General features: G+C 37.3%; 1 protein-coding gene across 15 annotated transcripts in view; it reads left to right on the top strand.

Annotated features, from left to right (window-relative positions):
- The window catches only part of C2CD5 (C2 calcium dependent domain containing 5), a 59,715-nt gene extending 35,357 nt beyond the window's left edge, over positions 1–24,358 (top strand). For 4 of the 15 annotated variants that reach the window (XM_069003493.1, XM_069003502.1, XM_069003496.1 and 1 more), the window contains 17 exons: positions 1,800–1,914; positions 3,609–3,704; positions 5,511–5,702; positions 6,404–6,590; positions 8,021–8,185; positions 8,510–8,650; positions 10,963–11,026; positions 12,841–12,902; positions 13,361–13,459; positions 13,876–13,965; positions 14,196–14,283; positions 15,342–15,428; positions 17,123–17,173; positions 18,185–18,286; positions 19,111–19,301; positions 22,059–22,205; positions 22,881–24,358. In XM_069003493.1, the coding sequence (XP_068859594.1) occupies positions 1,800–1,914; positions 3,609–3,704; positions 5,511–5,702; positions 6,404–6,590; positions 8,021–8,185; positions 8,510–8,650; positions 10,963–11,026; positions 12,841–12,902; positions 13,361–13,459; positions 13,876–13,965; positions 14,196–14,283; positions 15,342–15,428; positions 17,123–17,173; positions 18,185–18,286; positions 19,111–19,301; positions 22,059–22,205; positions 22,881–23,012 (2,009 nt within the window). In that variant the 3' untranslated portion in view covers positions 23,013–24,358. The other 11 variants (XM_069003489.1, XM_069003494.1, XM_069003499.1 and 8 more) reach the window with 8 other exon arrangements.
- The last annotated feature ends 1,868 nt before the right edge of the window (positions 24,359–26,226 follow it).

Here is a 26,226-nt window from a genome sequence, read left to right as displayed (position 1 = left end):
TTTTCTTTTCCCAGTCACTGAGTTAAACAGTGTTTTCACACTGAGAGTGAAGTGCAGCACATCAAGATTCTGCCAGTAATGCACTGAAACCTGCTAAAGTGAACTTGGATATAACAGAATATGATTGATACAATTCACAGAAATCCTTTGTTTTGTGTCCTAACGTGTATATTTTTGTTGATTGTGGAGAACATTCCTAAGAACTCTCACTGTAACGCTTTTTCTGTTCAGTGTTCATTTCTTAAAGCAAAGGTTGAATAAACTTAAGTCTGAGCATCCAGGCTGCTGCTGGTCACTATAATGCTGTGAGTTACACAAGCATTGCCATCTAAAGTTAGGTATAATTGAATATACAGACCTCTGTGTTCTTCCTTTGAATTAAAAAATTATCATTAGTTTAGTTTAGAAAAATGAAAGCCTAGTTCTAAATGCAAAGTTGAGGTAAATTCATGAATGACTACATCTTACTTTACAACATTTCTGTTTCAGTAACTTTAAAATTATGTGTATATCTGCATCTTGCATTTTTGTTTGTCATGTTGTCAGAGAACCAACTGTATGATACTGGGGTTATCATACACTGTGTTGATAAACATTCCTGGTAGTACAAAATTGGTTCCAAATAAATTTCAAGTTTTGACCTTGGTATTTAAATTATGATTCAGCAAGGAGAGCTCAGTGGCCAGAAGTTTGTGTCTGTACTAAGTTCAGTTAGTTTCAGGGAAATTCTCTAAGAATCTCTCTACTCAAAACCCTTGGTAGCATCTGAGTGCTTATATTTTGTTACTGGTTTTCCCTTTTTGTATCAACAATTAACACAGTTGCCAACTACATTCATTCATTGAAACAGGTAAGAAGTTTTGAGAGAAGAAACAGCTGACAAATTCTAGTTGTAAGTTCAGTATTTGTTGACTCCATATGTAAAAAGCATGCAAGACAAGAACTTTAGTTATAGGAACTAATTGATGAGGAATTAAAAGATATGGATTGCATGAACTTATTCTAGCAGGACAGGGTTTTTTGTATTTTTGTATCTTGTAGTTTTCAAGAAAAGCAGGCAGGATATATTTAACATATAACCTTGAGGACAATAAAGGTAATTCAAATCCATTGGTGGGCATGGAGGGAACGTGCAGTTTCCAGGATACTGAAGCATAAAAGCACTGACAACACACATCCTGTACTTCTTCATGTTGTAAATGTAGAGGTAGTTTCAAATCCCTATGGCTTCTCACAGTTAGAAGTGCCACAGAACTGTCTGATTAGTGATACAGTCTTGAACAGATATTTTTAAAGTCTGGTTAACAGAGAGAACTGCTTGCAGTAGGAAAACCTGTTTAGGTTATTCCAAAGATACCAAGTGTACAGCAAAGTCAAATATTACTTTACTACTACAAATACTGTTTCATTACAGTTAGTTTTTCCACATTACAGAGTATCTGATGCCTTGTTGCAAGTTACACACTGCTCTTGTGTTGTTGGAAACTGAGAGTGTGGTTTGGAACTGAAAATGGGCAGAGATTGAAACAGTATCTACAGTATTTTGCTGTTATCTGTCATATGGACAACAATGCGAATGCAGTAATTTGTCAGAACCTGCTCACATGGGGGCAAAACAAGATAATTAGTGAAAAAGTCCCATTAGTGTTTGCTTGAAGTGTGATAAATAGGAAGGAAATAAAGTGTCCAGGTACAACAAAACACTTGAATATGAAAAACTCAACTTTTCAGATTAATTGCATGAAGCTTTGTGCTGGCATAGTACAGAATAGTGAACTGATTTATACTTTGTCTTTCAGATGAACCAGAGACACGAGATGCCTGGTGGGCAGAAATCAGACAAGAAATAAAATCCCATGCCAAGGCATTGGGTTGTCATGCTGTAGTGGGCTACAGTGAATCAACCAGCATTTGGTAAATCACGATGATGACTTGATTTTCAAAATGCCACAGGAAACATATTTCATCATCAGTGGATTAAAAATTAACTATTCCAACACAGTTGTTGGTACTGGATATTCTATAACTACTTCAGAGAGTTTAAGTGAGATTATCAAATTTCAGTATTAGGCGTTTTTTATATATGTTTAGATCTGGGTTTTAGGTTTTTTCTAATGAATGTTACAATTTTTTCTTTTAAACTAAAACATACAATTTGCTTTGTAGTAACAATATTAATTTATCCATGAAGTTTTCTCAACCTAATCTACCTAAATAATTAAGACTGTTCCTAAAAGTATACATATTGAGGTTTCATTAATGGGTAACAACTGGCAGACCAGAACTTAAATGGAGAACTTCACATTTCAGGCACAGAAAAAGCTTGTTCTGGGGCCAGGTGTGTCTGATGATACTAAACAGAAAATTACTCTGGTTCCCTATTTTGAATTACTTTTGGGAAGTAATGAGCAAATTCAAACATCTGAATTTATTTTCTTTCAAGTTGATTTTGCCTAAATATTTTAGGGTAAAAGCACTAAAGATTTGCTTTTTTAAGGAGAGAAGTTGGAAAAGTTTTGGTTTACCATATTTACGTCAGAATTACTCCATCGCTGAGGGATGAACACACCAAAACGAAGCATTTATTCCTTTGCTTGTTGGTCTCCTTGTAAAAAGCATGAACAGTTTGTATTATCTCTTCTACCTTAACTATGGAGAAGGAATGTGCAGAGCATAGGCAATCAGTTATTGGGTTACTGATGCTTATGTTTCTCTAAAGGAATTTAATGTGGTAGTGTTTGATTATTGATAAAATATTTATTGGAATTCCCATGCTTGTTGCCAGTTCAGCTTTTTTCCATGCTTAAAGCACAAGCCTGTGTGTGTAAGTACTGCTCTGCCAGACATGTTATGTATGAAAAATTATTTTGGGAAGAGAAACAGCAACAAAAAAAAGGCATATATATCATTCTAGAAAATGTGGGAAAGATTTTCTCTATTTTTTTCAATATAGTATTTTAAGTATTGAATACTAGAGATTTGTTTCTTACTTGAGAGCATGAGAAATATTAAAAGCTCTGTGGTTGTTCTGAGAGCTTTAACTCTGCTAAACCCCAAGTATAGTTGGTTACTTTACATGTGAAATGTACCATTATTGTAGTTCTTCCTAGTAAAATTTTACTGTTTTGCCACTTCTTATCCTTCAAGAAGCACCCTTGTCAGTGTTGGGGGGTTTTTTTGAAAAATTTTGAAAATTGAATGTTAATAAGATGCTGAGGCTCTCAACTTCCCTTTTACTTTAGAAAAAAATCATGCCTTGTTTTTTTTTTTAATGTTTGGTGTGCTGTATTTCTTTGCATTGTTAACCGTAGAACTGAAATCCATACTTTAACCTGGTTAGCCTTTCTGAAGTTATATTATTTATAACATGAGTCAAAGCTCTTTAGTCTTCCTGTTCAATCCTTCTTCATCTCATATTTACGCAGTGGTTATGGTTTAAATACCAGAAGTGGATTGTTTGTGAGTTTTAATGGATAAAATTGCACAAGTGCACAAATTTAGTGGTGATGTTGAACTTCTTTGAGACTTGTACTAGCCTTTTCATCTGATAATTTTATATAAAAGCACCATTTAGGAATTCACTCTGTTGTTATTCTTTTCTCTTATAGTGAAGAGGTCTGTATTTTGTCCGCGTCTGGCACAGCAGCAGTATTGAACCCTAGGTTCCTTCAGGATGGCACCATGGAAGGCTGTTTGGAACAAAGGTTGTCATGGCAGCCTGGCTTCTTTTCCATAGGGTCAGAGAAGGGAGAGGTTGATTTTTTTCCTCAGAGCCAAGATAGTTCTTCTCTATTAGGGTAGGTTACAGTGTTACAGTGCAGGATGCGGGACCAACCACTTTACTGCTTTTCACTAACAACAACCACCACAGGAGTAATGGAGCTCTGCACCAAATTAGATACTCTGTTTTTATTTCTAACAGTGTCAATAAGGTAACACGTTTGACTACTAACACAGATCATGACTCAGCTTTTCCTTTGCTGCTCTTCAGGTCTCTCTTCTCAATTTTATATCGCACTATAAAAAATGACAGATGTTTAATAACTTACATAAGCCAAAAGTGGCTATGTCTGTAATATGTGTATATATGCTCCATTAAATACTATTTATGTGTATATATGCTCTCTAAATATTCATCAGAAGCTGCATGAGAAATAAAATAGGTTGGTTATAAAACAAATATGATGCCAGATTTGTCCAAAATAGGTATGTGTTAGTTTAAGTTGATGAACAAAATCATGAAACTGAAGGCTAAACATGAGGTTTCCCTTTGTTTCTGCTCTTGCAAATAAAATTTGAAGAATGAGTATTGCCACAAAGTTATTTTTGGGTAAAAAAAGATTAGTTAGTTCATATTGGTAATTTATTATGTATTCATCAGGATAGTAGTCAAATATTTCAAGGGCATATTCTAGTTGTCAGCAAGGCTATTTATTACACTTTAGCACTTGCATTGCTTTTTCCATAATAAACCAGTCAACGTAGTATTATTTGTTATTCTTTTACTTTGTTAACAGAAGACCATTGTCTTTTAGTGTAGATAGAGTTTTAAAAACTGTAGCCAGAAGTAAAATACTTGTTTTTGTAGTCACTGTATGATGGAGAGAAAGAAAAATTATGTTTATAACATAAAGAAAATAGCACTTTTATAAAAAAATATAAAAATAGTATTTTGGTGCTTCTAAGAGTCTTGGCATAGATTAGAAATGCCAGAAGAAAGTAAAACAGGTAATCAGACAAAGTTCATGCTCAACACAAAATATATTTGCCATAGTCTTATGATAACTAATGTTCCAAATCTGTCAGATTTGCTTAAGCACCTCTTCAAAATCACTGAGAAGAATTGTTTATGTGAAACAGAATTAATTTGCAGTGATGCAGTTGGCCTGTTCTTTCCCCGTGGTCATTCCTGGGTATTGCTCATGGGGGAGAGAGATTCAAGTGTTCTAAGCAAGTAACAAGTTCTACCTGATACCTTATCTTAGGAAATAATCTTGCTGTTCTTTTCACAATGTTAATATATATTGTGCTGCTTCTCAGTAGGGTGATTGGTTTGTTGTTTGTATTCTGCTCATTAAGTTTTTATAGGGTTTTGGACACAATGAATGTAGAGGAGACTTTTTGGTGTGTTTGGTACAGTGAATTCTTTGTACAGCTGTTGTACCATGGATTATATTTAGAAGTCACACTGCTTAAAGTCAGTTCAGTAATGTTGCAGGTTTATATAAACCGTTGGTCTCTGAATGTCCTTTTTCTCAATCCCTGCATAAGAAGTTTTAATGCAAGTTTTATTGATAGTATTTTAGCAAGTAGTGTGCAACCTTTTCTTCTTCTAATTCATATATTGCAAAACTTGTCACATTGGTATAATGGAGCAGAGTTTATCTGTGGTGTATGATTTAAGTAGGTATTTGTAGGTGTTTATAGACTTAGTAGGTGTTTATGCACTTACTGATCATTGTTAACAAGATGCAGATGTTTTAAGTATGTTCTCCATAATGTATTTTTAGGATTGAAGACGCTTCACCACCAGGTTGTGGATTTTGCCATATCCCATATGATGAATTGAACATGCCATTCCCTGCTCACCTCACTTACTGTTACAACTGCAGGAAGCAAAAAGTTCCTGATGTCCTTTTCACCACAATTGACCTTCCTGTAGAGGCAATAGTTATTGGGAAGGGATGTCTTATTCAAGCCAGGTATCTGTCAAAATATTTCCTAAGTCTAGTAAAGTTTTGGAGATCTTTGAAAGAATTCCTGTTGCTAAAATTCAGTGTGTCATCAAATCTTATATTATAAAACATACAATTGCTATGTGTTATTGAATAACATTTCTCTCTGAAAGTATCATTGCACTGGTCTGGGGTTTGAATTTCAGCTTGTAGGACTAAACCCAGAGAGTGGAAGATGACTAACATATAGTCAGAGATGGGATTGCTATGCTTTTTCTTTTATTCTTTTCAGATAAGTATGGTTAATGCTTTAGCTGTGAGGGCACTTGGGTTTGGTTTGGTTTTGGGTTTTTTTTCTTCCTTCCAATGTGTGTCTTGAATAACGGTATTAATAGGAATTTTAAAAGTTCTGCCACTAGAAATTGCGGTAGTAATTTTCTGTGCTTGTACCTCAAGTGCTTGAGGTTTGCAGCAAGCAAGAGAAATAGATGTTTGTATTGGGGGTCTTTCTAGAAGAAATGCTGAAAATAGAAGTTTTCAGATGGCACTGTCTCAAGGAGTTCTTGTTAAGAACTGGCATTTTATTTTACTGTTGCAGCAATCTAGAAGAATTGAAAAGAAGCTGCATCAGGTTATACAATGAGGGAAAAAAAATCAAAATATCCTGTGATCCCTTTCAATCTTCACAAATCCATTAAAGCTCTGTCTGTGCTGGTCTGTGTTGCCAGGTTGTGCCGTCTGAAGAAGAAAGCTCAGGCTGAAGCAAATGCAACTTCTATCAGTAACCTCTTGCCATTCATGGAGTATGAAGTGCATACACAACTGATGAACAAACTCAAGCTGAGAGGAATGAATGCCCTCTTTGGGCTGAGAATTCAGATCACTGTGGGGGAAAATATGTTGATGGGCTTGGCAGTAAGTACAGTTGGAATCCTGGGATTCTTTTGCTTTCTTACAGTATTTTTTCAGGAAGGACATGCAGATGTTGTGAGATTTGGAGTAACCAGACATATTGAAACGTCATTTTAAGAGCAAGGTGTCTTAATTATTGTAAAATCAGGACAGACTTGTCTTTCATAATCAGCAGAAGGAGATTCAAATCTCTTGAAAATTGTAGAAGACAAGATTATTAGAAAAGGGATGAGAGGAAAAGAAGCTTTAAACAGTTTAATGGCACAAATTGTAGAAGAATGATGGTATTCTTTAAACGTCCTGTCAAAGAGATCCCTGTTCCTCAAATTGAATTGCAGTTCCATGACAAATCAGGTCAATTAAGTCTCAGTACATCTTTTGGTTATTTGCCAACAAGGGAAACAGCAAGGTCTGTTGCCTCTTCTTTGATGGAACTGAAGAAATAAATGATAGATTTGAAGTGTCTTAGAGAAAGTCAAGAAATGTTCATTAACAACCTTTTCTAACCCCATTCTGTCATGCTAGATTAGAACACTGCATCTTCCTGCATCACAGGGTGCTTGGGTAATTCTGGCTGGCATCTTTTGTCTTTCATGATCTGTTTCCTGTAAATAGAAATCAGGTTGTCACAACCTCAGTGATGCTGTAAATGGTTTGGCCAAGTTTTAAATCGTCAAAAATTGTAAAAAACTATTTGCTTATGCAAAACATACTGGGGCAGAGGCTTTAATTTTTAGTTTGTTTTTTTAGGCAAGATTAAGAGTTCCACAATGAAAAATGAGGAGGAGGGAGTATTTTTAAAGAATAGTTGTTGGAAAAGTTCGACGACTACAGCGGGGGGAGAAATTGCAGAACAACTAATATGATTTATAAAAGCAAGCTCTGTTTATTAGCAATCCAGAGGCACTTATATAATATACCAGCTTGTTAACTCTTAAGTGGCTTAAACCTATCAAAGCGCATTTCTGCTTCTACCTAATTAGACTACATCAGCAAGCTTCTACTAGTTATGTTATGATTAAAGAATTCAGAGTTCACCCTCCCTTCTCCTGGTCGGTATATCTTATCTGCACAGCTGCACATCCTCAAAACTCCCTTTTTGTTCTCAGGCTTGTTTCTCACACAAGGTGCTTTCTCATGCAGGCAGTTTCTCACACTAACCTTTGCTTGCAGGCCTTTTGCTTGTACAGTTATTGATTTGTTCCCTTTATCAATGATCCACATCCCTGATCCTCTAATCATTTTGCAGCAAATAGTGAAGTTTGTTCATAAGTGAACAGAAGAGAGAGATCCATTTATTTATTTGCAAGAGATGATGCTGTAATTTGCATGTTACAATGCTGTTTTAGAATAAGCATTATGGAAGGCTTTATATGAAACTATTAGGAATTCATGCTTATTTAATTGTCTTTTTCTTTGTGACTTTTAAAAAGTCTGCAACAGGTGTGTATTTAGCAGCTTTGCCAACACCTGGGGGTATTCAGATTGCTGGGAAGACTCCAAATGATGGCACCTATGAGCAGCACATATCCCATATGCAAAAGAAAATAAATGATACAATAGCAAAAAACAAGGAACTTTATGAGATTAATCCTCCAGTAAGTAAATCTTTTATTCTTAAAAATAAAATATTTTGAATCAAATATATACGCTGTATATCCACGTTTTCTTACTGAGTCATTCAGAACATAAGTTTATTTACCAATAGAGATACAGATTTTTTTCACTGTATTTTGGAAAGCTGATGGAATTTTCAGATCTCCTTAGCCACATAGTCAAACCAGTTTGGTCTTATTTAGATATATTTCTCAGTAGAATAATTTTCAGAATGACCTGATCCTTAGAATTGCTAGTAAGTTGTGTAGAGTTGAAATTATTTTTAAACTGTGCAGAATATCTGTTAATTCTTACATTGTTTTTAGGAACTACCTGAAGAAATCATTGGGTCTCCCATTCCAGAGCCAAGACAACGTTCCAGGCTATTGAGATCTCAGTCAGAAAGCTCTGATGAAGTTACAGAGCTTGACCTTTCACATGGGAAGAAGGATGCTTTTGTCTTGGAGGTGATAAACATTTTCACTACTCGAGTTCGTACTTTTCTTCTCCTGAAATATATATTAAAAAAAAAAAAAGTTTTCTTACTCATCTCCAAGAACAGCTCCTAAATTGTGTATGAGTTTTTCCCTTTTGTATCAATAGAAGAAGTGAAGTATTAGGTTTTGCTTCTTACTCTGTTTGCTTAAAGCACAGCTCTATTATGTCTACAGACAATATCTGAAAAACAATTGCCATGCTGTTCATGAACATGTAGCAATCTCTAGAATAATAATTAAGAACTGTTAAGAAATGTCCTTCTGTCTGCTTCAAGCAGCAGATCAGACTAATCAAAAAGTTAAGATCTATTTTTATAAACACTGAGGTTCTGTGTTGCCACATCTTATGTTTAGCAAAGAAAAAGATTGTATTTTCTTCCTGTTCAAAGCTCTTACTGTTGTAGTTGAACATTGAGAATTATTAGTTTCCTGAATGGGTTGTATTCAAAGCATTCAAAAAACTGCATGTGCCAAGAGAGCACGTAAAAGAAGATCTTCTGAATTTCAGCTATTGCTTTTCACAATTTAGGAATTCACAACTTCTGACGGTACCTTCCAGTTCTTTCTACAGCTGCAACTATAAAGATCAACACCTATAGATAAATAAAGAACATAGATTTCTTTTACCTCTCTATTCACTAAAATTCAAAGATGTGACTGAACATTGTCCATTTTGAAGCCTTTAATACTCCAGCAAGTATTGAAGAAGGGCTGGAGTTTTGATCATCCTGTAGTACAAATACCTATCACTGACTGAAAACCACTTTAAAATACAGCCTGTAATTGCAGCCTAAGGTACATTTAAGACTTTGTTAATCTTCACAAATCACCATCTTCATAGAAAATAATCTGGAAGAAAGGTTGTAGATAGGGAGAATGAAGGAGCTCTGTAACAGCAGTTTGTTTGAAAACAGACGTATGAAAGGATTGTGAGAAAATAATGGGCTGGGAGAGGTTGGGATAATAGATTAAGATTGGTTGGTGCTTTTGCAAAAAGGGTTGAATACCTACATAAAAAATAGAGGATTTTGTAAGGCATTTATAGAAAAAAAGGACTTTTTATCTGTGGTGTTGGAACCCAAAGTGCAGGGAATGTTTCTTTGCCTGTCCTGAGGGATCCATCCCCCCAGGGAAACACTGTTTTTAACCTTTGTCCATGGAGAGAGCTGCCAAGGCTTTGGGGTGAATTAGAATCTACAAGGGTGTGAGTTAGAGGATAGTATAATACATAGTTTGTTACAGGGTGAAAAATTTCAAATTTTAGGTTTATTAATATGGTAAGTAGATGAAGGCAAGATGGAGGATCCCTGTGGTTTTTCAGGTCTCTTCCTTCTTCAACTATGCCATTTTTTGCAGTGTTGGTAGTACAGAATGATTGGTTAGGAAATGCCACAGTACAGGGCTATGTGAATGGATAGTTCATTAGGCACGGGTAGAAAAGTAAAAATAATGTACGTCCTTAGTGACAATTGGGTAATTTACCTTTAAAAGGGCCTTGAGTTTCCTGCATTTTGTCTTTTGGTACTTGCTCTGCTTCATGCTATGTCGGCAGCATGTAAATTGCTGATAAGATATAATAAACAATCTGAAGGCCGAGAAGATCCAAAGTCCCATTCGTCTCTTACTCCTGGCAAGGACTTTCTCCCCCATCCAGGGAGGACATGTGGGGGTTGAGAACCTGCACATGTGGAATCACTTACTACTGTCTTTTTTGAGAAATTGGATATTTGATTGATGATTAATTGGGTATCAGAAACAATATTCCAGAAGATTTAGTTAAACTCCTGACTAAGCTTTCAAGAGTAAAATCATAGTTCACTGGAGCTATGTAACAAAAAGCAGTAAAAATTTCATTGTGATGAGGACATGCTGAAAGAGGCTGGGAAGGCAGTTATGAGAGGCAAAGATATCTGGGTTGGTGTCGTTTAGTTTTTGGATTGGTTTTTGAAGGAAAAAAAAGACAACCCTTTTACATGGAGAGCAAAAAGGAGACACATTACTTGACAGAGAACCCTTCCATACTGGAGTTAAATTATAAACTATTTCTAAAACACTTGATAAGAAAATGTTGGACAGTAGAGGTAAATTTGGATCTCTTGCCAGTCAGTAAGACAGGATGAATGTAAAGACTTGACAGAAATATTTACAGAATGTAGCAGGGCACTCAGTCTGATCTAAAATAAGAGTGTTTAAAGGTTGGGTAGAATAGAGGTTATTTTATTTCTTTCTGAAACGTCTTACTGGCACAGCAACATGATTTTCTCAATTATTCCCTTTTCCAGATTGATGATACCGATGCAATGGAAGATGTACATTCTTTACTGACAGATGTTCCACCACCTTCTGGTATAGTTACAACCATATTTTTCTAATTTATGCCGTAGGCTTCAAAATGACAGAATATGACTAGTTTCATTAAAAACTATTTAAAAAGTTCCAAGAGAACTGACAATATTACTGTTTCTGAAGATTTTTAGACTGAATTACAAATTTGTAGGTTCCAGGTTAATAAAACTAGAATAGAGAACTAATTATTGCCTAGTATCAGTTGTCTTTATGCTATTTATCATTGTATAGATATGTCATACTTTTCCCAACAGAACTCCTGGATCTGGATAAGAGGCAAATGAGGTTGTCCATTATATAGAAAATGCTCTGGACATTTGATTTGTCCTTGTCCTCCCTCTTGTCATTGTGAATTTCCCTGTGTTTCTTTTGAGCAAGACTTAGTTTTCTTCCTAATAACTGGTATCAGTATTAATAATTTTGAGTTGTGTTGAGCACAGAACTATCCTTGTAGTTACCTATTACTATCACCAAATCTTTCATTCCTCACTGATTATCCAGTCCTGCTGCAGTTGATTTTATTGCCCTAAATTAAGGCCATCAGCAATCATCTTGTTTTATCCTCTTCTGCATATAAGTTATGTGTTTGAAGCATAAAATCCGAAATCAAAGATGTCTTCACTGTGAAAATTAAGCATTTTTGTTCCTCTTTTTCTAGTCTTATATTTACATTTCCTTTGATGATGCTTCATTCTTAGTTTGTTAAAAGAGACCTTGGTGAAGGATCTTTCCAAATGCTTCCTGATGTCCAATGTAGATGGTACCAGCCTTTTGTCTGTGTGCTTGTTGAGAGCTTGTGAGCAGTGACTGCTCCTTAGGAAACTGGTATCAGCTGCTCCGCAGTCTTGTTTTTCCATCTGCCCATGAACTTCTTTTTCTGGAATAGTTGCTATGGATCAGTAATAGAGATACCTGTACTAGGGAAATTAGTAGGACCAGGCTCTTCAGCACCTTATTACTTGAAGATTAAAGAATGTTTTTCTCTGGTAGTAGAGTAAGTTAAGAGTTCAGTGCCAATTAGCTGTTTGACCTTTTGCCTATTCTGTGGTTTATAGGAATCTTTGTTTTTCATTGGCCTTTTTGTTCAGTATCTCCTTCAGACATTTGTTCAAGAAAAATAAACAAGGGACTGGTTTTCTGCTATTGTGGGAAGCTCTACTACACTGCTGTAAAAAGAAAAAGCATGTTTTCTGCTCTCATTATTTCTGCATATCCTTTCTAAATCTTACTTGATTCTTCAACAGAATTTCTGCTTTTGATGCTCTGAAAGGCAATCTATTAATATTTATACCCTCTGCAAGCTGCTACACAATTTCTTTTCTAGCTTATTTTTTGCTTTTATATAGGCCCTACCAGGTTGGCCTCTTTTCTGCTTATTTAACTGTATCTTCAGGCTTTCAGAATTGCTGATTTGCTGTTAATAACTTATTTTACTCTGCCATTTAGTCATTATATTTCTGGTTTTAATTTGCATTCAGTCACTACAGTAGTTCCTTTACAGCCTTTTCTGGGCTCTCTGTTAAAGGTTGGCTTTTTAGCTTTTCATATCACACCTTTTAAAAAAAATTCCTCATTTGTGCATAGTTTATCTAATAGAAATAGGTGGAACAGTTGTGCATTTTGGGTATTGGCCCTTCCTACAAGAATTCTACATTTGTTTTTTGAATGTTGATCTCATTTCTCGTGTATTATCCAATATTCAAAACCACATTAGGGAAAATATTTGCAAAACCTTGTCACATATGTTTCCTTTACAAGTATTTTTGTATTGTAGTAGATAAACAAGATTTTTTCCCCAAATATTTTCTTCACAGGTTTTTACAGTTGCAACACAGAAATTATGCCTGGTATAAATAACTGGACACCAGAAATTCAAGTAAGGTTATTCAAAATTGAAACTTTTTGCTAAATTGTATTGAAATATGCTGTAGTAATTTAAATGTGTGTTTTGAAAGATAAATTCAAAAGATACCCTTGTGACAGAAATAAAAGTAGTATTTTGGTAAGAACAATAGGGTATGAGAACCTGTTTCTTTGTTGTTTTTTTTAATGCTGTTACGTAACAAAGAACCTAATACAGAAATATGAAAGTAATTACAGTAAATATGAACTTAAAGATTTTGGCTTTGTAAAAGGCTTGGCTAGGTTTGAAGCCCCTTAAAGGAAACAGATTATTGACTGTGTTGCTTAGCTAACATATTTTGTTACTTAATTAACATATATGTTAACATATTTTACATTATTTTCCTTCTTTATGAATTTGCGTTTAAGACACTGGATAAAATATATTGGCATATGTTGGCAAAAAAATAAACATGTTTGTTTCTAATTCAGATGTTCACAGCAGTAAGAGTGTCCAGATTAAGCAACATTAACCCAACAAATCAAATACTCAATAAGAACTTCAATGATCTCTGTGAGAATCTGTTGAAGGTAAGAATCTTATTTCAAATACTTCTTTAAGTGTTCAAATGGAAGCCAAGTAAAATTCAGCTATACTGGAAATAACATGTGCCTCATCATTTTGAAAATAGACTGCAAAGTTATGTAATTAGTTTGTGAGTTGCTATAAAGATAGGTTCAGCCTTTTTTAGTATATTAGGGATTTCCAAAGTTTTTGGAATCTGAAGGAGTCCTTTGACTGGCAGTGTACTCTAGAAATAGAAAGACGGCTCCACATTAGATTGCATCCTGTCCTGACTTTTCATACATGTAATTCTTCTTCAAGAAAAAATTAATATCATTAGATGACTTCTACTATGAAAAGAGTTTTGATCCTTAATTTCTCTGAAATAAACCACGCTTTCTTTTTTTCTGAGTAACACAAAATAATATCCTGTCTTCAACAGAGTTTGTATTTTAAACTCCGGTCTATGATTCCCTGCTGTCTTTGCCATGTAAACTTTACAGTTGCCCTACCAGAGGATGAATTAGTTCAGGTAAGTGAATTGCTGCTTTTAACTTCCAGCACATAGGCATGGCCCTAGTTAACATTTGCTGCTCAGGGTAAACTGGGCTGGGATTTGATTCACTGCTATGTCTAGTGAATTCTTAGATGGTTTTTTTCCTTATTATGTGTCTATGCAAAGAACTGCTTGTTTGCAAAATCATTTTTCAGATTGCACAAGAGATCAACTTACCTAATATGCCAAATATTTCTGATTTGCAGATTGCAGTCACAGCTGTTGCCATTACATATGACAAAAACCAAGCACTACAAGCCAATAAGGCACCTACAGAAAAATCACAGCAAAGAGGTAAATATTGTGAGTCATCTTTTCTTTTTTATCCCTAGTGCCGAATGAGTCTGGATTTTAATTTCAGCTACATACACAGATCACAGACCACAGAATATTCCGAGTTGAAAGGGACCCACAAGGATCATCAAGTCCAAATATACATATTTTTGCAGGGAGATTCTTTCAACACATAGAGGTTTTTCAGAGTTAGTGTACTTGACCTCCAGCAGGATGACTTACTTATCAAGTATTAGCTATTTATTTTCCATAATCGACAAATTTGTAGTACTTTCTAATTCTATCTGTGATACTACTTCAATTATTTTTCTCTAAAAGGTTAGTGTAACAGATGATGACATTTCTGTTGTATTTTGGAACATGTGGTGTAAATCATCAGAGAATACTTGTTCTTACAAGTAAAAATTTTGTCCATACTTCAAGAAGGCAGAAAATAAATTATTCATAATACTTTAAAAAAAGCCAACCTCCCTAAAATCCTTAAACAGGTTAGTAATGGTTTTGGAGCTCAGTGAAGCACATGGAGGGAATGGAAGACACTACAGTGATCTGCATATGTGACCTTGCTAATGAAGTAACATCTTATGCTAGAAATGTATGTGTGCAGTCTGGATGTGGGAATTCAGACACAACTCTGAGGATATTCAATTCTTCAGAATGGAATTAGGTAGTAGAACAGAGCCATATGCTTCTAAAACATCAGTTGTAGCTGACTTCTTCAATAGTAACAGTAAAGTGTTTTCTTTCATGTGAAATAAGTGTTAATTTTTATTATGGTAGCTGACTTAGATCCAACTGCAGAATCAAATTTAAAATCCATGAATGGACTTCATTTTTTCCTAAAAACTCCAAATCCTTTTCAGTGGAACACAAGTTCTGTTCAATGTTGCAGCTGGATGTGTTGTCACACACCTCTTTCTGCAGAACTGTATCACTTTATGCACATGCTGAAAATACCTGTTCAAGTCAGACCTGACTAAATTGACTCTGCTTGTAATTACTGGCAAATCTTATTTTGGGGGGTTAATTATCAATTGACCATGTTTTCTTTATTGAAGCATCTACAGACAATGAAGAACAGCTACAATTTCCCTTGGAGCTTTGCTCTGATGCCCTTTCCTCTCAACCATTCTCTCCAGCTAAAGGTCAGTTAAGGGCAAAAATGTTAAACTGTTGTTTTTTACTGATTTTGAGTTCTGCTCTTTCATGGTTGCAGAGGCTTTAAAATATGTGTATTTTCACAGGCTTTAAATGTGCTTTGCTGCCTAAACATAATGGGTATATTTACTCATGACATCAAATTTTTTGAGAGTCACAGAAGATGGCTTGGTTGATCATTCTGTCTGTATTTCCTGTAGAAATTCCTGTCCTGTAGTTTTGTCTTTGCATTTAGAATATTGAAGATGCTCCAAACCACTGGGTGTTGGGTGTCATTTGACATAATTACAAATTACCTAATAATTAGGCTTGTCTGTAAATGGCCCATATAAAATACCTCCATGATTTCTCAGCCTCACATAATTAATCTCATTGTTTTCATGCTGGGAAATACTTTATCTACCAATTACTGGTTGCATGCAAATTTCCTTTAAGTGAAAGGAGCCTAAACTTGTATAGTAAATAATCTGTACAGTGCAGCACATTGTAGCTTTTAAGCAGCTGCTTTATTTTACCTGAGATAGAGCTGCATTTCAAGAATGGTTGTCACAGTTCTTCTATGATTACATTAAAAATTCAGTTCATTGAAATCAGCTGTCTTTAATTCCTTCTCCCTTGTTGGATTATCTACCAAAATGGTTACTGAGAGGAAATTAAATATCTGGGAATTACTGTAAATGTTTGAGCGCCCTTTTTTGCCTGTTAACATCAGTTGTGTAAAGAAGGGTGCCTACCACACTTACTTGTATTTTCAGTGGCCAGATTAATTTCAGCAAAAAGATCCGTATTGTTTTTTAGTTTTTTTAATGCTTAACTTTTAATTGGCTACATTTTTTATTTTCAAAAAGAGAAGATACCCAGAAATTTCTGCTGGTGTCTCTCTACCCCATTACTGGACTGTTCTCCCTGTGTGCTGGGCACTGACCAGTGGAGGGCAGCCTGTTCCCATGTATCCCTTTTCCTGATGTTTTCCACATTCCATATTGTGCTGTAGACAGAGTCTTTCAGGCAGAAAATTATTCCATCTGTCATTTCCTCACAACTTCATTGTAGTTACATTTACTTAGCAGGTTAATATATTTTTACTTTTCTGTAGGATTGTTGTTTTAAAAATATTTTAAAATATTTGTTTGCAATCTTACACAGTTATTTAATTAATTAACCTATGACAATAACATATTAAAATTGCAAGATAGATCTAGTAAAGTGAATTATTTATACTAACTCTGTTACCAAAGTACACAGCACACTATATAGAGGGTGGGTTTTTTTCATACTTGACTCTAAAATCTTTTATAAGGGTTGTAGAATCATGGAGTAGTTTGAGTTGGAAGGCACCTTAAAGATCATCTCATTCCAACCCCCTGCCCTGGGCAGGGACACCTTCCACTATCCTAGGTCGCTCTGAGCCCCATCCAGCCTGGCCTTGAACACTTCCAGGGATGGGGCAGCCACAACTTCCCTGGGCAACCTCTGCCAGGGCCTCACCATACTCACAGGGAAGAATTCCTTCCTAATATCCAATCTAAACCTTCTCTCTGTCAGTTTGAAGCCATTCCTCCTTTACTGTCACTCCAGGCCCTTGGAAATAGTCACTCCCATCTTTCTTGGAAGATGTTGTCCTGTACTACCTGACTCTGCTTAATAGATTATCTCAACGGAATAAATTTTGTTTTATTAGAAGTCCTGGAGGGTGCAAGTTCCCACACAGGTATTCCTGCTGCTCAGAGAGGTGAGTTTCCTTAATTTAACCATCTGCCAGAACAGAATGAGCATTCTTGGAATGTTGGTATACCCTTTTTGGATGTGTCTTAATCCAGGAAGTGTTTACTACTTAACTGAGAATGCATGCTCTGGTGTGGCTTAATTATATCCTAATATTTCAATACGATTTTTAATTATAAAAGTTAGATTTGTTAATAATAACAGCCTCTCTGTCAGATACATTGATATAGCTTTATCTGACAGGAAATTAGACCCCAGAAAGAGAGCTGTTTTGCCTGTGTTAATTTGAAGTTAGCATGTGTTCCTCCCGTTTCTTCAGGGTAATGAAGAAACAGTGTTTGCAACCCCCCCCTTTTTTTTAAAGATATGCAAACACCCCTACAACTAATACCAAAAGTCATAGCAGAAACAACTCTTACTTCTTATTGTAATGATAATGGGAGGAGTGTTGGAGGGAGGATGTTGGGGCAAGGAAGACTGTTGTGTAAAGAAAATTAATTTGTGTTTAAAACAGAGGTGTTGTTTCAGCTTGTGACTCTTATCCTCATCACCAAAGCTTTTTTTTTTCAGTCTGTAGGTTAGTTATTGATAAAGACAGTTGGGAAGTTTAAATCTTGATCAGCAGCTCTTTGTAAGGAAAAAAAAAGCAACGAAAATGAAAATTAAAAAAGGCTTAAATAAAGTTTAAAAAGCCATAACTTAAAACCTAAATTGAGATTAAAAAAACTACTCTAGCATAAGTCCTTAATGACTGTATTTGCATGTTTTTTCAGTGCTGAAGTCCCACTCAGGCAGTTGGTTCAGAACTGGGACATCACCAGAAATTGGTACTTTGGTTTGGACAAATCCAAACCTATCCTGTAACTTTTCCTTTTAAACAGACCTGCAAAAGGATGGTTGTTCTCTCTCAGACACTAATCATTGCTTCCTCAAAAAGGAGCATTGAGATGAGCAAGAGACATCATCCATATATTTTTTTTCTGTTTTTTTTCTTTTGTTTTTCTGTCTGTGTTTCCAGCAACGTCAGTTGATTACAGTTCCTTTGCAGACAGATGCAACAGCTGGATAGAGCTCATTAAACTGAAAGCTCAGACCATAAGGCGCGGATCAATTAAGACAAGTAGGCGGCTGTTTCTACCACATTCTGATAATCTGAGACATATCTCTGATTTCCCAGTGGTGACTTAGTGGAGTGCCCTGCCCAGCAGTAGCATTGCAGATCACATGTAGAATGAATTACTGAGTGTGAAAACTGCCGACATTGTTCTGTAAGCTCACATAGGGTTGATCACCCAGTAGCATAAAAAGCAAAATAAAGTCTTGCTGTAAATTAGTTCTCCATACATGTGTACGCCTACTAATTGTATAACATCCACTGCATGGATGTAGGTGTATGTATGATCTTGGAAAATTGGGGGTGAGAAACAGGAAGCAATCACCAAGGGGACAGTCAAGTCAATGGTCACTAAATTAGCAAGTGGTGAGTTGGTTTTTAGTAGTTCTTTGGCCACAGGTCTGACTATCTTGCTTAAATTAGCAGAGATTAATACCTGTTTTAATGGAAAATGCTGCACTGGAGAAACACAACAACTTTCACACTTCCTATAATTTGTTCCTCCAGCAGAATACGTTTCAAAATGTTGGCACTTTTTTCTTTACCTTCACATTATAACTGACTGTTGTATGTGCAGCTGCTCGCCTCAATGTTTTCCTTTTGCAGGAATGCCACTCTTCCAAATAAATGCCATTTCAGCTTCTTGTCTCCTTTTGCATGCTTTGCATGATGATTTACTTTCTCACATATATGGCTGAGTATCACAGGCAGCTGAATGTTATCACCAAGCTATTTGGAAAACCAGTAAGAAGAGTTTTTGTGTTTTGAGGAACAATGATGGTTTATTTTTTTTTATGGTTATTTTCTCCTGTTTTTTTCCCATTTTTCAGCTACTTCCCTTGAAAAAGCAAGTCCATTGGCTGAGGGATACTTACGGCACCGTTCTGTCCCATCATGCACCAATTCCACTGTCTCAGTTGTTAAGATGACACCTCTTTCCTTTCTCCCTGGGGCAAAAATAACCAAATACCTTGGGATAATCAATATGTTTTTTATACGAGAAACCACTTCTTTGCGTGAGGTGAGCTGTGTGGCAGGGATTTATTTTATGTCAGGGAATAATTTTTTGTTAATTGTAAGAATCAGAGGTTTTAGTTGAGGTGTGGCACAGCCAGGGAAGAATTTGTGTCACTTGTGGGAAGGTGCTGAGTGCGGAGCAAGTTCCATTGTATTGCTCCTGTCGTGGAGCACACAAAGCTGTTTTGTGTTTGGCACTGTTAGGAAGGGGTTACTTAATAATTGCCATTGCTGTTGAATTGGATAGAACACGAAACCAGTGAGTTCTTAAACAGAACTGTATGGAAAAAATGGGTCTTTGACCAACACTGGTAGAAGTTGGGATCATTTGAACCCAAATTAAATGCTAAAGAAAAAAATAAATCATCCATTCTTCTCTCATTTAGCAAGCTCAGTGATGAATTTTCACAGTGTATTTGGATTTTAAAATTCTTTGGTTAATACAACGTTGCCCATATCATAGATAACGTTATGCTAATTTTAAACATTACATTCTGTGCATTCTCTGTAACAAAACTTTGTGTGACGAGCATCAAAAATTACACTGTGGAGTCCATGACCACACAACCAGCTTAGAGGTGATGTTCAAACCATGATGTCCAGTCTGCATCTGGAAAACAAATAATCCTCTGAGCATGCCAAAATGCAAGCCATGTTCCTTATAATTTTCCTGTCCTTTCGGGAAGGAGCTGCATCTTTGCTTTTGGCCACACAAACAGGGTGTACCTCTTGCCTGGTTTGTCAGTGCTGAAGAGTGCTGTTTTTTCCTAATTACACATTGCTAAAATGACAGAGCAGATGTTAATAAAAATGATCAGGCTTCCTGAAAATGGGCTGTGAGCTCTCTAGAGAAACTTGGATCAGACAAACATTTTGTTTGCATCTTGCAAGTTGCTTTTAACTTTCCCTTTTAACTTGAGAAATCCATGTGTGAAAAGGACCGTGCTTTCAAAAGGATGTCAGAGCAGGGAAGTGGTTACAGGACATTTCTGTACTAAGTGCAGATTCTGTATGTACAAATTCAATAGCTGATAAGCTTTTGTATCTGTGATAACAGATCCCAACAAGGATAGGTCATTCAAGTGTTTGATTCAGCTTTCCTTCATGAAGCTGGAATGTTGCAGGGTCCCTGGGATGCTGTTACTGTGCTCTTTCCAGCACCCAGGGGAGCTAATTTAAATTATTTCAGCTACATAGGCTGAGTCACAAACTACTCTTACTGCAGGATTGCCTTGAGTTATAATGGAGTCAGAACAGAGCAGTCATTATATCCAACTCCAGCAATGTGGTTCAAGTCCTACAAGAAAGTAATTATCAGCATTTGTGTTTGTATTGCTTTATGTTTTGCTTGTGGTAGTGCTGAAATATATACCTGAATCAAAAATTAATGATAATTTCAAGTCGGATTAATCCACTGTTCTTAGGCTTTGCTGTTTACAGGTGGGTTTTGTTACCTGTTGTCATCCAATGTTGTATTAGGTTTATGATGCATATTTTTTCCCCATCAGTTGCTGTACCTTTAAAAGACTTGGACAAAATCAAAATTCCATGAGAATTATGAATTTGTATTGAATTTTGATTCCTTGCTGCAGTTGACTTCATTCCTGCTTTATGCTGGGTTTGATAAAATTATACCTGTCCTTTTTGTTTGTAAATTTTCATCCAAGATATGTTTTTTTAATGCCTTTATGAGTCTGTTCAGGGTACATTATACTTCTAGGAATGAACACAGCCCTTAGAAATTCAGCTCAGTTCAATCTCTTCTTCTACCTGCCTCTTCCCTTTCTTCTAGTGGCACACACACACAGAAACATGTGAGAAGACTACTGGTCTTGCCTTTCACTTGAATTTTTAAATTTTATATGTATTTTGAACCAACTGTGAGCTCTGTTCTGATCAGTTTCTTTTCTCAGCATTTTCTGGGGATTATTATTTCTTTGGTTGATTGCCTGGTTTGTGTGCAATAGGTTTTTCCCCACAATGTACTTGCTCACATTCTTTCATAAGGATTTTTAGGAAAATCCATACTTGGTTGTTTTCCTTGTCCTTTCACATTAATTTAAATTCTTCAGTTTCACACCAAAGAAGTAAAAATGCCCCACAAGCACCATCAAGTCAAAAAAATAATGAAATGAGATGGCTAGAAATTCCTTTGGGCTTCAAGGGGGAAAACAACCAAGTATGGATTGCTTACTTTTTGAGGGATCATTTCTTTAGTGAGTGTTGAGAACTAATGACAGTCATTAATATGCATGAAGTGGCAGTGATCAAAGATAACGGTCACTCCTTACTGGGAATTTCCAGGAATTTCATAGAACCATAGAATGGTTTGGATTGGAAGGGACCTTAAAGACCTTCTTGTTCCACCCCCCTGCCATGGGCAGGGACACCTTCCACTAGACCAGGGTGCTCCAAGCCCTGTCCCTGGCCTTGGAAACTTCAGGGATCTAGGGGAAGCTCTAGCTTCTCTGGGTGGGCAGCCTGTGCCTGGGCCTCACCACCCTCATAGAGAAGAATTTCTTCCCAATATCCAATCTATACCTGTCAGTTTGAAGCCATTCCCCTTGTCCTGTCATTCCAGGCCCCTGTAAATGGTCTCTCTCCATCTGATTTGTGACCCGTTAAACAGTGAATGGCTTTTAAGTTCTCCACACCATTTAGGATTCACTAAATTATTCAGCTGATAAACATATAAGAGAAGCACTCAGCATCTTGTAGCTAGACTTAATATAACATGTAATGTGTATTTTTTCCATTCTAGGAGGGTGGTGTCAGTGGTTTCCTCCATGCTTTTATTGCTGAAGTGTTTGCCATGGTGAGAGCTCATGTTGCAGCTCTAGGAGGGAATGCAGTTGTGTCATACATAATGAAGCAGTGTGTTTTCATGGAGAACCCAAACAAAAATCAGGTACATTAGGATGTGAAATAACAAGTGCTGTTGTGGTTAGTATGATACAAATACGCATTTTATGTCTTTAAAAACTTGCAGTGCTGTAGAGTCATATCTGCACAACATTTCTTGATATCTCAAGATAATGTTTTCAGAATCCAAGAGTGTTCTTGTATAACCAAAATTATGAGGATGCTTCATAAATACCCAGGTGGGTAAAAGAACTGAGCTTGCTAGAGTGAAGTAAATTGCAGGAAATAGTTGCACAGTAGTGCAGAACTTGGTATTTCTGATGTTGCTCTGTAGGATTTCCATCCTAACTCCACGTAAAAATATCTGGAGCTGCTGACGTAAAATGCTCCATTTTGTACATAAAGGGACAAACCTTAATTTATAAACACAGTAACAGAATGTTCAGTAAATTAAATCTGTTAAAAACAGTAATGAAAGCAAGTACAGATATCCAGATATTTCATCTGTGGTGGTCTTAAAACAATCCATCTGCATGTTTGGTAGCACACAAGTGAGCAGATAGAAAAGGAAATGTGGCACATGTTGCCTCAACCAGTAAATAATTTGTCCTTCTACCAATCTCTGTTGATTTTTCTGTGTAGTTATATCTAGCAGATATAAGTAAACATAAAATATATTACTGTTTAATGTTTGGTAACTGGGTATTGTCTTCTTTTCCAGGCTCAGTGTTTGATAAATGTCAGTGGCGATGCCGTCATCTTTGTCCGTGAATCCGAGCTAGAAATGCTGCCAGTGCAGCCTTCTACAACTGCTCCTCAGCCCACAAGTTCTGCAGGAGATGTCACAACATGAAGGCAGAACAAGTGAAGTAGTCTCTGCTAAATATAAAGATTATTTAAAATGTGGGAATGTTTAGGTTTGCATCTTCAAAGTCAGTATCTCTCCATGACATTAATAGCCAAAATCCAAGACAATCACTTTTTTGTTGTTGTTGTCGTCTTATAACTTACATAAGTCAGAGTGGTGTGCTCTGGTTCTTTTGTTACTCTTTCTGGCCTCTGTGAAACCAGGCAGCAGGTGAAGCACTGGTAGGAGAACATGGATTAGAATAGCAGGCATCACATGGAACTGTGGAAGGAAGGAAAAATGGCGTTGCATCTTTGAGCTGTTCAGTGGGACCACGTCAACTTGTTATTCAGAACCATTTCTGAGTTTGAGTGTTGTCAGAGCTGATTCTCAGGTCAGGGTGGGAGGGTTGAGAAGTCTGTGTTGGAAACCTTTGATGAAGAAGGGAGAGATTTGTGTGCAGGACAAGAAAACATGGGCCTGGACTCAGAAATTCCCTTACACCCTAGAGTGTGAAGAGGAAAAAGCAGTACTAAAAAGTTACAGTTTGAATTTCTGCACATTAGAAGTATTTTTTCTTGTTTTGTTGTTGTTTTTGTATTTGGGGGGTGGGGAGTGTTATTTGTTTTTTTAATTGTCTTTTAAAAGCTGCCAGGCCACAATGCTGTGAACCTGGGCATTCCTGTGGTGGGAAAAAAAAAAACAAACCAATAGAATATAACAAAAAGTTCCAGGGTGTGTCTGATGCTATTACAAGATGTTCACTTCAGTATTGACAAAGCAGGTCTTCTTGTTATTTAGGACTTTGTGAAAGAATTGTCCTGAGGTTCATTTTTTAAAGGCAGGATCTGTTTCAATGATGGCATAAACAGTCCCCAAAAATTAGTTGTGCAGAGGTTATTCTGCACCCTCCTTCCTGTTTAAATGCCTGACTAACTGGAGATTGATGTATGCATGTGACAGTGGTTCCTGCAGGTTGCTTTTGTGTTTGGGGTTTTGTTTGGGGTTTTTTGTGGTTTTTGTTCTTTTCCAGTGCTGTAGCTGGGAAATAATTCCTGTCTTTGTCTACTGCAAAGACAGGAAGTTTGTCATTTCCAGTAAATGTCTGAAAGGTGGTGATTATTGTAAAAAAAAAAAAAAAAAAAGCGAACTTTGATTTGAAGATGCATTCTTACTTAATTCTGACAATATTGACAATATTGTACATGGAACTTGAACAAAGATGTAAACTTGAATGTAAATATTGTTCAGTGTTGAAATTAGGCAATGGCATGATTATTTGTTAAAACTGATTATTTCATTGTAAATGAGCATGAAAATCATTCTTCCGCAATAAATCTCTTTCTAAAATTCACTGTCTTACTATATGTGTATTAGGTAAATGTGTAAGCTGGATATACTAAAGATATCCCACCCCCCATTCTCTCAGAGGAGTATTTTTTGTATAGAATGTTACAACCTCATCTGTATCCTGGGCTGAAATTTGTATCCTGGGCTGCATCCAAAGCCCTGTGGGCAGCAGGGGAGGGGGGGATTCTGCCCCTCTGCCCTGCTGAGACCTCACCTGCAATACTGCATCTAGCCCTGGGGTCCCAGAACAGGAAGGACGTGGAGCTGCTGGAGTGAATCCAGAGGAGGACCAAGATAATCAGAGGGCTGGAACACCTCTGCTGTGAGGAAAGGCTGAGAGAATTGGGATTGTTGAGCCTGGAGAAGAGAAGGCTTTGGGGTGACCTCATGGTGGCCTTCCAGTGCCTGAAGAGAGCCTACAAGAAAGACGGAGACTATTTACAAGGGGCTGGAGTGACAGGACAAGTGGAAATGGCTTCAAACTCACAGAGAGTTGTGGCGGCAGTAGCAGCAGACGCTGAGGTAACCAGGGAGCCAAGAAGGGCCAGGGCAACATTAGACTTGTGGTGGACTGGCACTGAAGTGTAGAATCTCCCCCAAGGTTATGGAGAGTTCCCACAGTCCCTTACTGTGGTATGTAGATTATTGCTTTATGGGTGGTCAATTGACCCTCCGCCTAGTTGTGTGTAGATCCCGTTGAATATGCACGTCCCCTAGTTATTATGTATAATGTTTTGGAAGTTTTTCTGCACTCCATTGATTCCCTGTCCCTATTCCCACCTCCCTCCTTCCCTGGTTTGTTGCTCCCCTGTCACTCCAGGTTCTCTCCTCCCCCTAGCCCTCACCCAGTTGGTTTCTGGTGCTCTGCCTGCCCCCAAAACCCCAAGTATAAAATCCCTGAACCCACCTCTATCAGGGCTATTTTGTTACTGGACCCTCCTGGGTGTGTTTTGGAATAAATCTCATTGGAATCTACACAAAAGGCCCCTCCTGCCTCTTTATCTCTGGTGATGCAGCTTGTTACCTGTCGCAATGACCGCCACTGACCACTGCCCAGGGTAGCTCCTGTGGTATGCGACAGGAGTGGGGAGCAGCCGGAGGCTCTCGGCTTTAAAGCTGCTCCTCAGAGTTCAGCTCTGCCCAGGGGAGCTGAAGCTCCAGGCACAGTGGCTGTCAGCAGTCTGGATGAGGGAGAGGATAAAAAGTAGCAAGGAGACTTGCCACACGGGATAATCCAAGTTTATTGGAGGCAACTCACAGGGGACAAGCCTAGAGCAGCTCCAGGGAACCTCTTATAAAGGGAGGTGTTACAATGGGGATGGCTTAACTGGGGACCAATAGAAATCGCTAAGGGAGGGATATGGACGAGGATAGACATTTCCTTGGGCCAATAGCCCCAAGGGGAGGAGGGGAAAGGGATCACATGCCCCTATGAGGCATCGAGGTTTAGGGGATTTCCAAAGGGGGAGGTATCTAGAGGGGTAGAGTCTCGGGGGATTGATGGGGACCATATAAGGGTAAATTGGGCGGTTTCAGATGACGGACACTGAACCTTCGGTAACAACAGGAGGGGTTTGGGTGATTGATTGGGAAAGAGCTAGAACAAGGGGAGGAGAACAACCATGTAGGGAGCACTGGGGGAGCGGCTTGGGTCTGGGGTAAACCAACTGGGAATAGGAGTGGGGAAAGTAGAGATGAACCATTGGGGTACAGAAAACTTATATAAAAATGCAATAAAGGTATCGCATCACCACAGTTACCCATCTGGGTTCATGTTGGCACAAGGCCTCTGTGAGCAGAGCCTGGCATTGTCGTGCTGAAGCTGAGTATCTGGGACACTAGTGGAAGCAGCCCCAACCAGGATGCTCTC

This window comes from Aphelocoma coerulescens, chromosome 1A (genome assembly GCF_041296385.1).
Source record: "Aphelocoma coerulescens isolate FSJ_1873_10779 chromosome 1A, UR_Acoe_1.0, whole genome shotgun sequence".
Classification (NCBI taxonomy): domain Eukaryota; kingdom Metazoa; phylum Chordata; class Aves; order Passeriformes; family Corvidae; genus Aphelocoma; species Aphelocoma coerulescens.
The sequence above is the reverse complement of the archived record's forward strand: the minus strand, read 5'-3'. Positions and strand labels throughout refer to the sequence as shown.